Below are 15,706 nucleotides of genomic sequence, written 5' to 3'. Positions count from 1 at the left end.
GATAAAAAGATTTGTGCTGCTCTTATCAAAATCGAGTGGAAATGAGGACAGGGCTGATCCTGATGCTGGTAGGCAGAGGCAGAATTCTTTTTTTCTTGTTTTCCTCCCTCAAAATTAAGATGCGTCTTATATTATGAAAAATACAGGTATATTTTTAAGAGGAGGTTAGCCATGTTGTGAAGAGAAACTTAGAACTTCATGATAACAGAAACTAGAATGTTAGTTCAGTTCACACAAGCAGCTGGTTCCTAAGCAGCTGGTTCCTAATAAAACCATGGATTTCTGAGGACTTAAACTGTAATATAGATATTGCCACTTCAGCCAATATAGATATTGCCACTTCAGTCAAGTGTTTCTTTCCATCTATGGGGGATTTTAAAAGATTCACCCATTCAATTTTGTAGTTCACAGATCCATGAACCAAGAAATAGTTCTTTAATTATGTGATGAAATGCATTATAAATTTGAACAAGTTATTCTTCTAAAGTCAGTCTATACAAATGAAATGGAGTCAAGATTACAAAAGAAAAATAAGTCTTTTTTGGAATATTTTTTTATCCTTTAAAAAAGAAAATGGCAAGCAAGATAATTGATAATCCTGCAAAGCAGTTGATTGCTTTCCCCCCATCTTTTCCCAAACGATTCTGAAGGATGATAAAGCCTGTATGTGGTGTGTGTTTCTCCAGCTATTGATTGTTCCGGTACATTTCATACAGTTAGAATGGTGAAATGGTGAGATATGATAGAACAATAAAAAGCTACACACTGGGCAGCCAGAGGGGGGACCATCCATGAACCACGGGGCCCGCCTTGTTCACCAGAGCTGCTGGACAGATTGCCCCCCCCCAGACCGTCCTGAATAGGTTCGTTCCTCAGGCTGTGCCCCGACCCTCACCCCAGAGCATGCAAGTGGTCTCTTCGGGGAAAGCAAGCAGTCCTTGCAGATCGCAGGAGCACCCCAATAGGTTTTCCAGTAAAGAACTTCTCAGTAATCGACACCCTCTTTCCCAGCTGAGTCTCTGAGGCACCTCTCACTTGCAGGAGGAAGAGGAGGGTGGCGTAAAGCAGTGCCACCTTAAACCAAATCATCTGAGTAACTGAGAAAGAAAGCCGCGCTTCCTACAAAATAGAAAGGTACTGTAATCCAGACCAAAGAAGGAAGAAAGCCAGGCTTTCAATGCCTATGGCTATAGATAGGAAGACCGGGGCGTCTTGGGAGCGGAGCCTTTGGTGCCAAGTCCCTCTTCTGTCCCCACAAAAATCACCCCACTCATTCCAGTTAAATGCATGTAGAGTGATAGGGTTTGTTTTAAATGGATAAAAAGATTTGTGCTGCTCTTATCAAAATCGAGTGGAAGTGAGGACAGGGCTGATCCTGATGCTGGTAGGCAGAGGCAGAATTCTTTTTTTCTTGTTTTCCTCCCTCAAAATTAAGATGCGTCTTATATTATGAAAAATACAGGTATATTTTTAAGAGGAGATTAGCCATGTTGTGAAGAGAAACTTAGAACTTCATGATAACAGAAACTAGAATGTTAGTTCAGTTCACACAAGCAGCTGGTTCCTAAGCAGCTGGTTCCTAATAAAACCATGGATTTCTGAGGACTTAAACTGTAATATAGATATTGCCACTTCAGCCAATATAGATATTGCCACTTCAGTCAAGTGTTTCTTTCCATCTATGGGGGATTTTAAAAGATTCACCCATTCAATTTTGTAGTTCACAGATCCATGAACCAAGAAATAGTTCTTTAATTATGTGATGAAATGCATTATAAATTTGAACAAGTTATTCTTCTAAAGTCAGTCTATACAAATGAAATGGAGTCAAGATTACAAAAGAAAAATAAGTCTTTTTTGGAATATTTTTTTATCCTTTTAAAAATGCATCTGGGTCTTGTTTGAAAGCACCAAGCATAGATTGTAGGAACAGAGAAGGGGAGAAGGGAACGTAATTCTTACCTTTATTCTCACAGTCACAGTAGCAAGGCCTGGAGGCATCGCTCCTCCGACATCGAAGGCTTCCACTAAAAAAGTGAACGTTGCTTCTGTGCCAGAAAAAGACTCAAAATCCAAGGACTTTCGAAGTGACAGTTCGCCTGTAAATTTGTTCAATGCAAAAAACTGGAGTGGTCCCTGACTTCGTATTCCATAGGTAATATTGGAACCAAGGTCAACGTCCTTAGCCTTGAGGAAATGAAGAACAGGATTTTAGGATTTACAAATTTTATCACTAATATATAACATCTATCCCCTCTAAACATTTTTTTTGCAACATTAAGGGCAGTTTTTTCTGGAATGCCATTACTCTGCTTAACAACTAGTTCCCACAACGCTGTCAAATAATTTACTAAGACTGAATTACTATTCTTCTCTTCCTTACCAGTATCTATCTCTTCCCGCTTATTACTATAATCATATTGCTTTTATCTTTCAATTATTTTGTTTTCATTTGTTTCCTAGTATGATTTGATAGCTTTTTAGTAACCTTGACTATCACTAAGTGTTGTATCTTTTTATTCCTGATGAATACATTTTATTCTCCTTATGTACACTAAGAGCATATACACCTAACACAAATTCCTTCTGTATCTAATCACACTTGGCCAATAAAGAATTCTATTCTATTCTATTCTATTCTATTCTATTCTATTCTATTCTATTCTATTCTATTCTATTCTATTCTATTCTATTCTGTCTATGCATAATACGCACATCTGCACATTTGCACACATACACAAAAACACCCCTCCAAAAAATCATCTCCCTCAAACCCATTAATATGCAGTATATGAGGGCATCAAACCTAAGTATCAAAAATGAGGAATATCTTTAAGAGCTGGATATTATTCCATAATGTTGTGTGATGGCAGAATTGCTAATAAATAAAAATACCAATCGCATAAAAATGTCTAGATTCTCATACAATTATCACATCTCATGAAATTTGGTAGTTTCAAGAAACTATTTTTTAAAAATGGAGGGGTATTTTGGTAAATGTAACAAGTCAGTAGTCACAAATGCTCCACTGTTAATGCAAGCTTTATCTATGATTAATATTTTCCTTTCATTTTTTAAGAATTGTTTTGAAGCCATAAAAATAAATATATAAAATTGTATTATACTGGTGTCAAAAAAGGAATTTAAATAGCCTCTACAGATTGTTAAAATTTGCAAAGGATAGTAATATAGCTGAGAGCCAATTTGATGTGGTGGTTAAACTAACAGGTTAGAAATCAGAATTCAATTCAATTCAATTCAATTCAATTCAATTCAATGTTGGACTGTAAATATTTCTAATGATAACTCAAGGAATGTTAGCACTTTTTCCGATTTAAAACACTGAATATCATTATAGTTACTTAATTTAATATAAAATCTCTTAAAATTTAATAATATTTTTTTCTTTGAAGTGACATGATAGCAGCATTCCAGTATTTGCAGGGCTGTCACAAAGAAGAGGGGGTTAACCTATTTTCCAAGGCAAGGCAAGAAATAATGGGTGGAAACTAATCAAGGAGAGAAGCAACTGAGAACTAAGGAGAATTTTTTTTTTACAATTTTTTTTTTGTTTACATTTATATCCCGCCCTTCTCCGAAGACTCAGGGCGGCTTACAGTGTATAAGGCAATAATCTCATTCTATTTGTATATTTTTACAAAGTCAACTTATTGCCCCCCCCAACAATCTGGGTCCTCATTTTACCTACCTTATAAAGGATGGAAGGCTGAGTCAACCTTGGGCCGGGCTTGAACCTGCAGTAATTGCAGGCTTTGTGTTCTTAATAACAGGCTTTACCAGCCTGCGCTATTCACCGGCCCTATTCACAATCAACCAATGGAACAGCCTGCCTTCAGAAGTTGTTGGTGCTCCAACACCGGATGTTTTTAAGAAGAAGCTGGACAGCCTCTCGACAACTACAAGACCTCTAAGGTCCCTTCAACTGTGTTGTTCTGTATTGTTCTACAGATTACAAATCTCGTATGCAGTCTGGAAATAGGTGATAATGATATTACTTATTCTTTTTTTTTTTTGCAATTAAATTGTTTTTTTTATATATATGGGAAAGTTACATGAAGAGATTGTTTGCTTTAGTGATTAAACGTGCTGGACTACAAGACACTAAGTTTTAATTCTGCCTTAGAAAACGGAAATGAAGCAGGTGACTTTGTACCAATTACTCTTTGTCTGTTCTAGGAAGCAAACAAGGGCAAACCATTTCTGAAAATGTTGCAAAGAAAACTCGATGGACCTAGTAATGCAATTACCAAAAGTCAAGTCTGATTCAATGAAACACAAACACACATGCATACTTTATGGCACATTTTCTTAGCAATAAACATCTTTTGAAACGCCTCCTTTACCTCTAAACGAAGAAATACTGTGCCGGGGGCCAAGCTTTCAGGAATTGAAACAGTATAGGAGGCGTTTGTGAACACAGGACTGTTGTCATCAATATCCAGGACTCTGATTCCCAGAGTTAATGTTGTACGACGTGCATCCACGGCTCCATCTGTGGCTTCAGCAATGAGTTCATAATAATCTTTTTTTTCTCTGTTTAGTTTCACTGAAGTGTAAATACTACCGTTGGATGTTATGCGAAAAACATTATTAAAGTTTGCTAAACTATAATGGACTTGGCCATTTACTCCAGCATCTGGGTCAGTAGCCTAAAATATATATGGAAAAAAAACACCATACATATTAAAGTAGAAAAATTATAATAACCCATTATGCATACATCAGAAGCACTTGCCTAAAAGATTTATGTGTAAAAGAAGGAGTGCCAGAACCTGGGGGTGGAGTTAAACAAGGGATCAAACTAGAATCCCCACGTAGCCACAAGAGGACTAAGTCTAACCTCCCTTGAAATCTATGGATCCTTATCTAACTCCCTGAGTCCCTAGGGAGATAGGGAGGTATATAAATGCGAAAAATAAAATAAAATAAAATAAACTCCAGGAAAGTGCTAGCTGTTAATTACAAAGATAGCGTAGGCGAGGGCTAACAACCTCCAGGCCCGTATGCTGACCATGCCCATGCCCGGTTTAGTGAAGGGGAAAAAAGTCCTGATACATCACATGATACTGTGACGACGTGAGTTTGACTTTGACACCCCTGGCATAGGCTGTTTAGCAATACCTGAGCTTAATTGGATTTTACATGTGTAGACCTGGTCTTTCACGCCTGACAATATGTGGATGAAAGTAGTTTCTACCATCAGAAAACTTTCTGTAAACCAATGAAAGCATCTTTAATGTCTGATAGTAACCATTCAACTATAAGGATGGACATCCAACAAGCACAGGCATCAGAAGGCAAATTATATTCTAAGCCACAGATTATCAGTTAGCTAGCTTTCCTTTTCAAGACAGCTATTTCTAATCTTTTAAAATGTTGTTTTAAATCTCTAGCTATTTTCTCCCCTCTTTGTTTTGTAAGAAACAATTAATTCCTTGCTCTTAGTTAAATAATGAATTAATTAAGGGAAGTAATTGAATATTAGATACTTCTGGAAATTATCTGAAACTTTTTTTTTTAATTTTTATCTCTATGGGGGAAAGTGTTTGCTGCCTAATAAAAAAACTCTAAAAAACAAAAATCAAAGCCAGTGATCAGATGATCCATGTGTTTCCCCACCCAGAACAAAATGCATCATCATTATTAATGTGGCTTTATTTACAGGCAAGCACCAAAGAAAAGAAGTCAAGTAACAACATATTTTTTAAAAAGAGAAAAAGAAATAAAGAAATCAAAAGACTTAAAAAAAAGAACCATATTGTCAAGTTCAAATCCAATGCTTCCTGATGGCAACTACAACTGAACAGAATTTGACTATTTTTATGGATAAAGTGATGGAATGATGCCCTATTAGAAAATACCACACATCCTCTTAAGGCCAGCTTAGAAAGAGATGCATTGGTTTATTGTCACCCAACTTGCCAAACTGAAACTCTAGATAACACAGAACTACGGTATAGTTTAAAAAAAATCACAATATCCTAAGAACATCACTAACAAAAACCCTGGGAGTGAAACAAATCACATAATTGGGTCATAGTCATATATATTCAACTAGGATCAATTCCATCTATCATCAAGGGCACAACTCTTTTTGGAACATGCAGGCTTCAGAGCCTTCTTGAAGGCTTGCAGTGCTGGGGTCAGTAGAATTTTGGGCCGTCGATTATTCTTTTCACAATTGAAAAGATGCATCTCCTAGGCTTCTTTCGATGGTACCGTGGTCACTCTGTTGGAACACATAGGACAGGAACGAACAACTCCAAGATCCCATAAAAACCTGATCATGAGCCATGAAGGCTTATTATTCTGTAGTGCCAGTTGAAATAAAAATGCATCAAAAGCGTAATGCAAGAACACACAACTTTTTCAACAGTCACATCCCTTTCAACATCCTAAAGGTTTAAACACTAGAGGTAAAATACTTTAATTTTTACTAAGGTAAAGGGTCTCTTGTGTATAATTGAAAGGATCAAAACAATTGGTCCAGAAGACCATATCAGAAAAGCTTCCATTGTGGGATTCATTTTGTTTTCTTTGCCATGTATAGCTGAGGGCACATACTGGTGCAGTATCTGATTTTTAAAAAAAAAAAATATAAACAACACTGCGCTTCAATGGTACACGGCTAAAATCCACCCCTGCTACGTTAATGAGATCTGCAACAGAATTCTCTATTGTTATGAAGCAATTAGGTGGGGTTTTTTAAAAACCAAATATTAGAACTCAAAAGAAGTTTCGATATAATGCAAAGAGAGAGAAGAAAAAGTAGATCACAATCACAGGCACAATAGGCCAGTGCTACAACACTATATTACTTTTTTTCAATATGTGCTTCATGACTAAGCGTCATACACTATGATAAAAATCACAGTACTGTAATATTAAAAATCTTTTTGCCAACTCCACATGACATGTAAGGGGAAAAAAACCTCCATGTGAAAAGAAAGTAGAAAGTTGTCTTGTATAAGTCAGATCTTTGATTCACCCAGCATCAATCACATTGTCTACTCTGAGTTGAAGTTCTCCAACTTTTAGACTAGTGTCTTTCACTGCTCTCTCTACAGTACCCAGGGATTAAAGTCTAGGCATGCCAAACGGACACTTGGTCATTGAATTGTATCCCTTTTCTTTTATCTTGAAACACTACAAGAATGTTCCCTTAAAAGTAATATCACTGAGTATCTTTTGTAGGAGGATGGAAATATGGTTAGAGTTCAGCACAGTATGAAGTTGGTCGGTCCATTTTTTTCATTTCCATTTTTTCATCAGCTGGTAGAGCTTTCTACACTTGCAATTTATATCGCCCATAGTGATTTAAAACCTATCTTCATTAGTGATCTATTATGACAGCTACGACTGCAAAGGTGTTATAAATTGTTAATGATGAAATGCTCATAATACCGCTTAAGTATTATTGAATTTCATACTGCACAAATGCTTTTGGAGCTTCATGTTTGTTTCTCCAACTGGATATGTATTTCTTCAAACATATTTAATACAAAGATTTGCCTTTTCTGATAATTCTGGTAGCTGACCATTTGATGCAGCAGATCTATCACTCTAACCCAGTGATGGCAAATCGGTATATTCGGCTTATCCACACCTATCCAGTTAATAAAGATGAGCTATAAATACTATTTTTCTATCTCTGATTAAAATCCTTGGTGGCAAAGATCAGAGAAATTTGTCCAAATACAGGTAGTCCTTGATGTACGACCACAAATTGAGCCCAAAATTTATCTTGCTAAGTGAGACTTTTGTTAACTGAGTTTTGCCCTGTTTTATGACCTTTCTTTTTATCGTTGTTAAATGAACCATTGCAGCTGTTAAATTGGCAACATTTTAGTGTACAGTGACTCTGGCTTCCTCATTGACTTTGCTTGTAAATAAATGAATAAATTTTCTCTTCTCTTCCTTTTCTCCTCCTCTCTTGTCTTCCTCTCTCTCTTCTCTCATCTCTTACCCCTCCCCTCCCCTGTCCTCTCCTTTCCTTTCCTCCTCTTCCCTTCCCCTCATTTCCCCTCTCTTCCCTTCCCTTCTCCTCTTTTCCTTACTTAAATGAAGACACTTCTATTTACCCAGATAGCTCTTATGAAGGGCAGGCTTCTATAAGACAATTCTACCTGCATATACTTATAAAAGAGCTTCTAGATGATTTCAAAAGATAAGCAATAGAAAGTCCCTAATTATCCATACTGTTGTCAGGAAGTTTTCAAAGGCATTTAATATCCTGCCATGGTGCTCAGTGTGAACAGATAATGAAACCATTTATCCTCATGGAAATCGATTAAAACTTAATTGAAACAGTTAATAAAAATCATACAGTCGTCTCCTTTCTGCACTCCATCAATACAATAGATGTTAACAGTTTCTACTTCACTGTTAATACATCTTTACAAACAATTTCTTAATAGGGATGACTATATACCTCAACTTCCTTGGAAGCCGCTTCACCAATCAGCAAATCAAAACAACAACAACAACAACAACCCAAATCAGGCTGCAAAACCTATCACTGCTTTCCTTGGCCTATAGAGATACAAATATAGCCAAAGTAAATGATGCATGGGTATGATGAAGAGCCTCAGTATAGGAAAGCTTGCTGTAGATCTTCCATGGCATCAGTTGTTAGAAATGATTGATATATAGCAGCATGTCTAAATAAAAGGTGAACTTCAAAACTTGGAGATAAGGATATATTTCAGAATTATCTAACCTTCACCTTTGAAAAGCTGGAAAACTTGACTGAATCAATAAATAAAATGTTTATACTCATTCAAACTAGTATTTCAATTCAAGTTTGCCAAGATTGGTTATACTGGAAAAAGTGGCCTGGTAGCCTCTTGCCTCCCACTCCGAAGGTTTAGAGTTCAATCCTGGGTAGCGACAGGTATTTCTCTCCTAGGTCCCAAAGAAAAAATGCTGCACACTCCATGTGGCATCAGAAAGGGCATCCAGCCAGTAAACGCTCAGCTCCATCCAGTCGCCTCAACTCTACCCTGAATTAAAGGATTACGGGATTGTAAAAAGGGAGCTATTTGCATAATTAAAATAAGATTGTTTTAAAAATTTGTTCAAAAAGAGGTAAGACCTTGATGGTGGGCATGCTGTATTACGAGGATTTCAGCTGAGATAACACCAGTACGCTATCTTTTTACTGGTTTAATACATGACAGATGCATATAAGCAAAAGCAATGTGTGCTTAGAGATACTTTTGCACACAAAAGCAACTGAACAGCTGGGAGCTGGATTATAATACCCATTAGACAAGAGTAATTTTTTAAAAGATTAATTGCTAACTGAAATGCTACTGCCAAATTAAGTTGCATGTTAATATGCTGTTCCTCAGTTATCACAAAAATGAGAGCACATACATACCTCAAAACTAGTTATTTTGTGTTTATGTAACTGTTGTGTTTGATTCTGAGCATCACAATTGAAAAACATAAGTTCAGTAAAGATCACGAGAGATGATCTGGGAATTTAAAACTAGGTTCCAGGAAGAGAGATTGTAGAAGCTGAGTTTGCATTTAACATGATCATATCTTGTCACAGTTCATAACGGCACGACAAAAATTTGAAACGCGTATACATTGTTTTGTACTTTTTAACTTAATCAAGGACTGCATGAATTTCAGAGCAAATCTTGTTTTCATGGGTTGCAACTTAAAAATCAGTTTGAACTCTTTCTTTTAAACTTTCTGTATCAGAGCTGAGTACCGTAAAATGAAATATGTCTTCTATTTCACTTCAAAATATACAAAGAACAGGAGATGCAACAAGAGTGAGCAACTAATACTACCAGAGTCGCTTACAATCATCTTTAAAGAAGGAACTACAGTTGTATCTGTATAACAGGTAAATGTGTTTATAGAAGACACCGTTTCCATTTCTGTATTTTATTTTGTTAAAAAACAATTAAACTCGCTCAAAGTCACTCAGTTGGCATCTATGCCTAATGTGTATATGTGTGTGTACATACACATATATACAGACAGACAGACAGACAGACACCAGAAAAAAACAGCACATGCCCTATACCAGGATAGATAATTCCTTTTAATTTGTGCTCATTCATTGAAGAAATACCTGTGTCAATAATAACAGACCAGGAACCAGATATTTAAGTTTTTGATCAGAATTTGTTTCTAACAGTATTTTTTTCCCTCAACAATGTAGAACTTGTTTAGCTATTAGTGATGGTAAATTAAACACTTAATAAGGGCTTATCGCTAGCAGAATGAAGTAGCAAATATGTTTCAAGAGTAAAAAAAAATAACTTTAACATGCAATAAGAAAAAGGAATAAAATAAGCAGATGAGTTGGCCAGACAGCTTTCCCCCCAAAAGTTATCATCTATAATTAAGGTGTCCGAAAGAAAGGCATTGGTACAACTCTTATTGGATGGAGGCAGACATAAGCATACCAATGAAAGCACAGAAACAGTGAGATTAAAACTTGTAAGACCAATTGTCCCAGTTCTTCCTTATGTGCTTAATTTTGTTTATTGATTTGCTCAAGTAGCTTGGCACCTTTAGTTAATTTTCAAGCTGCTCCTTTTCATTTTTAGGATCATCTGTTTTGATGCTATGCTAACTTGGAACACAATCTGAGTAAGGGGTATTGAATTTCAAATATTTCATGGTGTCTTTATAAACTCACAACTGGGAACAAAAGATGACTTTTAAAATTCTACCTTTGCCCTAGGGAAAAAAGAAGATAACTCACCGGTGCATGAAGTTGCTTCTCAATGTGAAATGAAATGATAGAGATGTTGGCACATGGACTTCCATACTGTTCTTCTCACTACACATAACCCGATTAAAAATGCCAGACAAGTAGATGAATATTGTATGTATAAGGTGTGTAAGCATGTATTTTCCTTTTATATAGCTAATTTAGGACCATGGGATAATAGTCATCTGCATAGATTAGCATGAACAGTTTTGCCAGGAAAGTTGAATAGAGAAATCAGCAAAATGGGATAAATGCTCTGAACTTTCATTTCTTACTCCAACCTTCCATCATAGAATGTTTCTAAATGTATGTTACTATTGTCAAAAAGATCCAGTGAACATTTGACCTGTTTCAAGTCCATGGTAGGAATGTGGCCAGTGAAATGAATGATGAAATTTAGTGATGGTTTCAAATCTCAACATTTTAATAGGATTTAAATTGTGCTTCATCTGTTTTAGGGTGGTTTCCTTGTTCCTTTATCAATATCCAAGGCAGAATGCCATTCTTAAGATGATATATATATATATATATATATTTGTTTACATTTATATCCCGCCCTTCTCCGAAGACTCAGGGCGGCTTACAATGTATAAGGCAATAGTCTCATTCTATTTGTATATTTTTTTACAAAGTCAACTTATTGCCCCCCCAACAATCTGGGTCCTCATTTTACCTACCTTATAAAGGGTGGAAGGCTGAGTCAACCTTGGGCCGGGCTCGAACCTGCAGTAATTGCAGGTTTTGTGTTCTAATAACAGGCTTCTCTATTGCCTGAGCTATCCCGGCCCCATTCTATTGGCTAGAATTAGGTCTTTTACACATGTAAAAAAAGAGTAGTTAACTCATTTGCTATTACTCTGTTTCCCAAATATTAAATCTGTCATTGCATCCCTAAAAGAGGAAAATATTCATAGTAAAGACATGCAGGCAGATGTACATTCTATGCATTAGCCCAGGAAATACTGTATGAAGCTGGCTTTGCCAAAACTGAAAATATTCAAACTCTGCAATTATGAATAATGCAGAAGCTTAATTCCAACATAATTTATTATCTTTCCTGCTTTGTGCAAGGACGCCTACTGTGACATTAAGAAAAATAACTAAGGAACAGGACGATCTCTGCCTAGGAGGTAACAGTTTAGTTTCACATAATATTAGAGAATAGATTGTAATTTTCCTATAAACTGAATTTGTTTTGTCAATATTTCAAATTGGAGTGTGTTGTATATTACTCACTACACTGCTGTTTTATTGTTTTTGCACAGTGTCAATATCAGTTTTTCTACTAATCCCTAACTGAGTTTGATTTCCTGGTCAGAATTAAGGGCTTTTTCTCCAGAGGTGGTCATAAAATGATGGAATTAAATAGGGAGGTCACCTTCAGAGCACTATTTGTGAAATTTGCACGATTTCAGATAGGTTAAACTCTTCTCGGATGATAGGATTAAAAAAAAAAAGGTTATGGATGTGAGTCAAACAATGTATATAGAAGAAAGGAGCAGAAAGAGCTATGGGGTAATTATGCAACAACATCTGAAATATTATTGTGTTGAATTTATATTTACCGCCAAAGAAATAAAGGGAAACTAGTATAGATCTATTTTCAAGCTATTTAGTTCTCCTCAGCTAGCCATACCCTTCTGGGATTTGAACCTGGAATACTTAAATACTAGGTAGTTGCATTAACCTCTAAGCCACAGGCTCTCCTCACTTTGTTGGGTATACCAGGGGAGAGATTAAGCAGAAGCAGTATGCTCTGTTCCTTATTTGGGTAGACCAGGTTGCCATGATTGACTGGTTGCACCAGAAAAAACACTTAACATTTGAAGTCATGTGTCCTCAAAAGCTCTTATAAAGAAAAAAAAGTGTCTCTAAAGAAATATAAGCCATAAACATATTGGCCTATATATTAAGACATTTTCTTGCATTACTTTGTAAAATATATTTGTGATAACAATTCTGTTCTTGGTATATGACATCAAAATTGGGGGACTAGGATCAAAATCAAGGTCAGAAAAGGGAAAAATCTGGAATCAAATTAAGACTTCTATCAGAACCAGATAAAATAGTTTTAAAGTATTTACATTTAAGATAGCATGAGATTTGAATAGTAGCATTCAAACCAGGCAACCAGAAATGGGTAATTCTCATGATGGCCTCTCCATTTAAGCTATCAAGGGTGTAGATTTGAAGATGCCTTGTTCTCAAGCAGGAGGTTTCATGAATGTAGTAATGATCTTTCTCCTGGGAATATAGAAATAATTGGTAGGGCAGGATTTTAGAACAGGAACTAAGACACAGTGTGGGGGGAGAGGTGAGGGAACAATATTGAATTATTGGACAATAAGGGTGGATATTTTTTTTTATATTTACATTTATATCCCGCCCTTCTCCGAAGACTCAGAGCGGCTTACATTGTGTAAGTCAATAGTCTCATTCTATTTGTATATTTACAAAGTCAACTTATTGCCCCCCCAACAATCTGGGTCCTCATTTTACCTACCTTATAAAGGATGGAAGGCTGAGTCAACCTTGGGCCTGGTGGGAATCGAGCCTGCAGTAATTGCAAGCAGCTGTGTTTTAATAACAGGCTATCTTACAGCCTAAGCCACCCACGGCCACCCACGGCCCTTTATTGGACAATAAAGATGGATTAAATTGGGGGCGGGGAGGAAACATCCAGTTTTGCCTCAGCTTTCTGTTTCCAGATTCTGTTTACAGGATTTTCATTCTGTATTCTTGACACTGACGGTAAAATCTGACTCCTACTGGCTCCAAACATCTCTTCCTAAAACCGCTGTCTCCCTCTCTCTTCAGCACACAACCTCTGTACCTATTACATTGGTTTCCTTTAAAAATATTAGGGTGGTTTGACAAGAAAAGATCTGTGCACTGCAACAAAATAATTAGTATTCTAAACTCAACAGTTTCGTGATTCATAGATTCACTTCTCTAACATACCATCCATTTTGGCTGCCTCAGACAGAAAAGCTACCCTGAAAATGTGCTACTTTATAGCTGTTCAGCAAATCTTTCATGAAATTTTAGGTATAATTATAGGATCATAATATTTTCATGTTCTGGGCATGAAATATTAACTAATTAAATCAGAATGGTTTGGTATGTCTCAGCCTCAGTGTCAGTTTCATTAATACGCTGGCAACAGTGCTGAGTGTAGCTTCTTTTGGAAAGCAACTAAAATCCTTTGTTAATTTCCTGATTAGCTTTGGACAAATCACTGTCTTGAGGCCTAGTTTACCAATCAGGATGCTATCGAGCTTTGGGTGTTGCCCAGATCTTCTTAAAGGTGCATGAGGATAGAAGTGTAACTAGCTCTTGTCAATCCTCCATAGTCCAAACCAGGGGTGAAATGCTCCCGGTTCGGACTGGATCGCATGATTCGGTAGCGATTGGGGAAGGTAGTTCAGAAAACCGGTAGCAAAAATCCCTGCCCCCTCCCCCAATGCCCACGCCTCGTTGTTCCTCTTCTCTGTCCCTAAATCTCTCGATGGTGATATAGCTGCAAACGGCCTTAAATGACTTCTGCGGCACTTCAAAGGGCCGCACTACAGCTGATCAGTGCTGTAGGCAGCTAGTAGACCAGTGCCTCTATTTTTAAAGAAGATAGCCCGGTGCCTGCCAAAAAAAAGCACTTGGTAGACCGGAGCCTCTCAGTAAAAGGCAATTGGTAGACCGGGGCCTCTATTTCTAAAGAAGGTAGACCGGTGCCTCCCAAGTTTTGTATACTTTATTATTTTTATTATTTATTATTATTGACCATGCCCATTCAGTTATCTGACCACCAAGCCACACCCACCAATTAAGCCATGCCCACAGAACCGGTAGGGAAAATTTTTAGATTTCACCCCTGGTCCAAACTCTTTCTTGCATGAAAGTTAGTGGTGTCTCTCCTGCTTTCCCCAGATTTACAAGTCTAGAGACAGCACCAGAACTACATCTTCATGTATTAGCTTATTGTTAAAATGCATTTGATCTCTCAGATTGTTCTGCTTCACAGAAAAGAAAGGGCATTGAAAAACTCAGTAGTGTCAGGATTCCAAGTAACACCTCCAATGAAGGTGAAGTTCTTCAAAGCTAACTTTTATTAGAGAGGTCATATTGGCACATCTGGGAAAATCCGAATCTGAGAGCTTCCAGGTTTTCCACACCCAAAAGAAAGTTCAAGACCTTGCCCACCTGTCTACCATACGGCCAATCAGGTACCCTTCGGAACAGAAGAGACCTCCTCATTCTTCTCAGCATAGCTGCAGGGCACAATGGCCTTGTCTTTCTAAAAAGAATTTTATTTTGACTACATATCCACTTTTCTCTACACAATCCCCCCTCCCATTTTCCCACAGTAGAATTTGTGACAGGCCTGAAGCCTGAAGGCACAAAAGTAGAAAGATGGCTTCCAGGTCTCACAAACAGGGCATGAGGGCGATCCCAATGATAAAATTAAGTGAGAAATTTCTTATAACACCAATAACCATTAGGTTTTTTTTTTTAAAAAAAAAGTCTGAAATACATTTGAGATTTGTCCTTTCCAGTTTTAGCCCTTTTTATTTGCTTTGCATTCAAAGGATGTCAGTGATTACAAGCATTCAGCTGTAAATACTTTCATCTCATGAATTATTAGCATTGTTGTTGTTTTTTTCACCAGCTCTTAGTACATACAAACTATATTGATGGAGTTTGGCATTTCTAAAGAGAAATAAGTGAATATTCTTTAGTTTTGACTGGGAAAAAAAAGCGAAGTAGAATAAGGGTTCCCCTATTTTAAATGGAAGGATACATTCAACATTTTGCCAAAAGCACCCCTACCCAAATACAGACATTTCTGGGAGGAATAATTCTTTTAAATAAACATTCCAATGCTGAAATAAGGTTAGAGATATTGCTGAAGAGTCAACTTGATTTTGAATTGTATATACTAGCATCACT

General features: G+C 36.8%; 1 protein-coding gene across 1 annotated transcript in view; it reads right to left on the bottom strand.

Annotated features, from left to right (window-relative positions):
• PCDH15 (protocadherin related 15) overlaps positions 1-15,706 on the bottom strand; it is a 474,186-nt gene that overhangs the window by 159,326 nt on the left and 299,154 nt on the right. Inside the window, exons 19-20 of the mRNA XM_058188831.1 lie at positions 4,365-4,670; positions 1,963-2,187 (exon numbers count right to left, since the gene is read on the bottom strand). Of these exons, the coding sequence (XP_058044814.1) occupies positions 1,963-2,187; positions 4,365-4,670 (531 nt within the window). The remainder of the gene's footprint in view (positions 1-1,962; positions 2,188-4,364; positions 4,671-15,706) is intronic.

Source organism: Ahaetulla prasina, chromosome 6 (genome assembly GCF_028640845.1).
Source record: "Ahaetulla prasina isolate Xishuangbanna chromosome 6, ASM2864084v1, whole genome shotgun sequence".
In the NCBI taxonomy this organism is placed as follows: Eukaryota; Metazoa; Chordata; class Lepidosauria; order Squamata; family Colubridae; genus Ahaetulla; species Ahaetulla prasina.
Note: the sequence above shows the minus strand (reverse complement) of the source record. Positions and strands in the feature narration are given on the sequence as shown.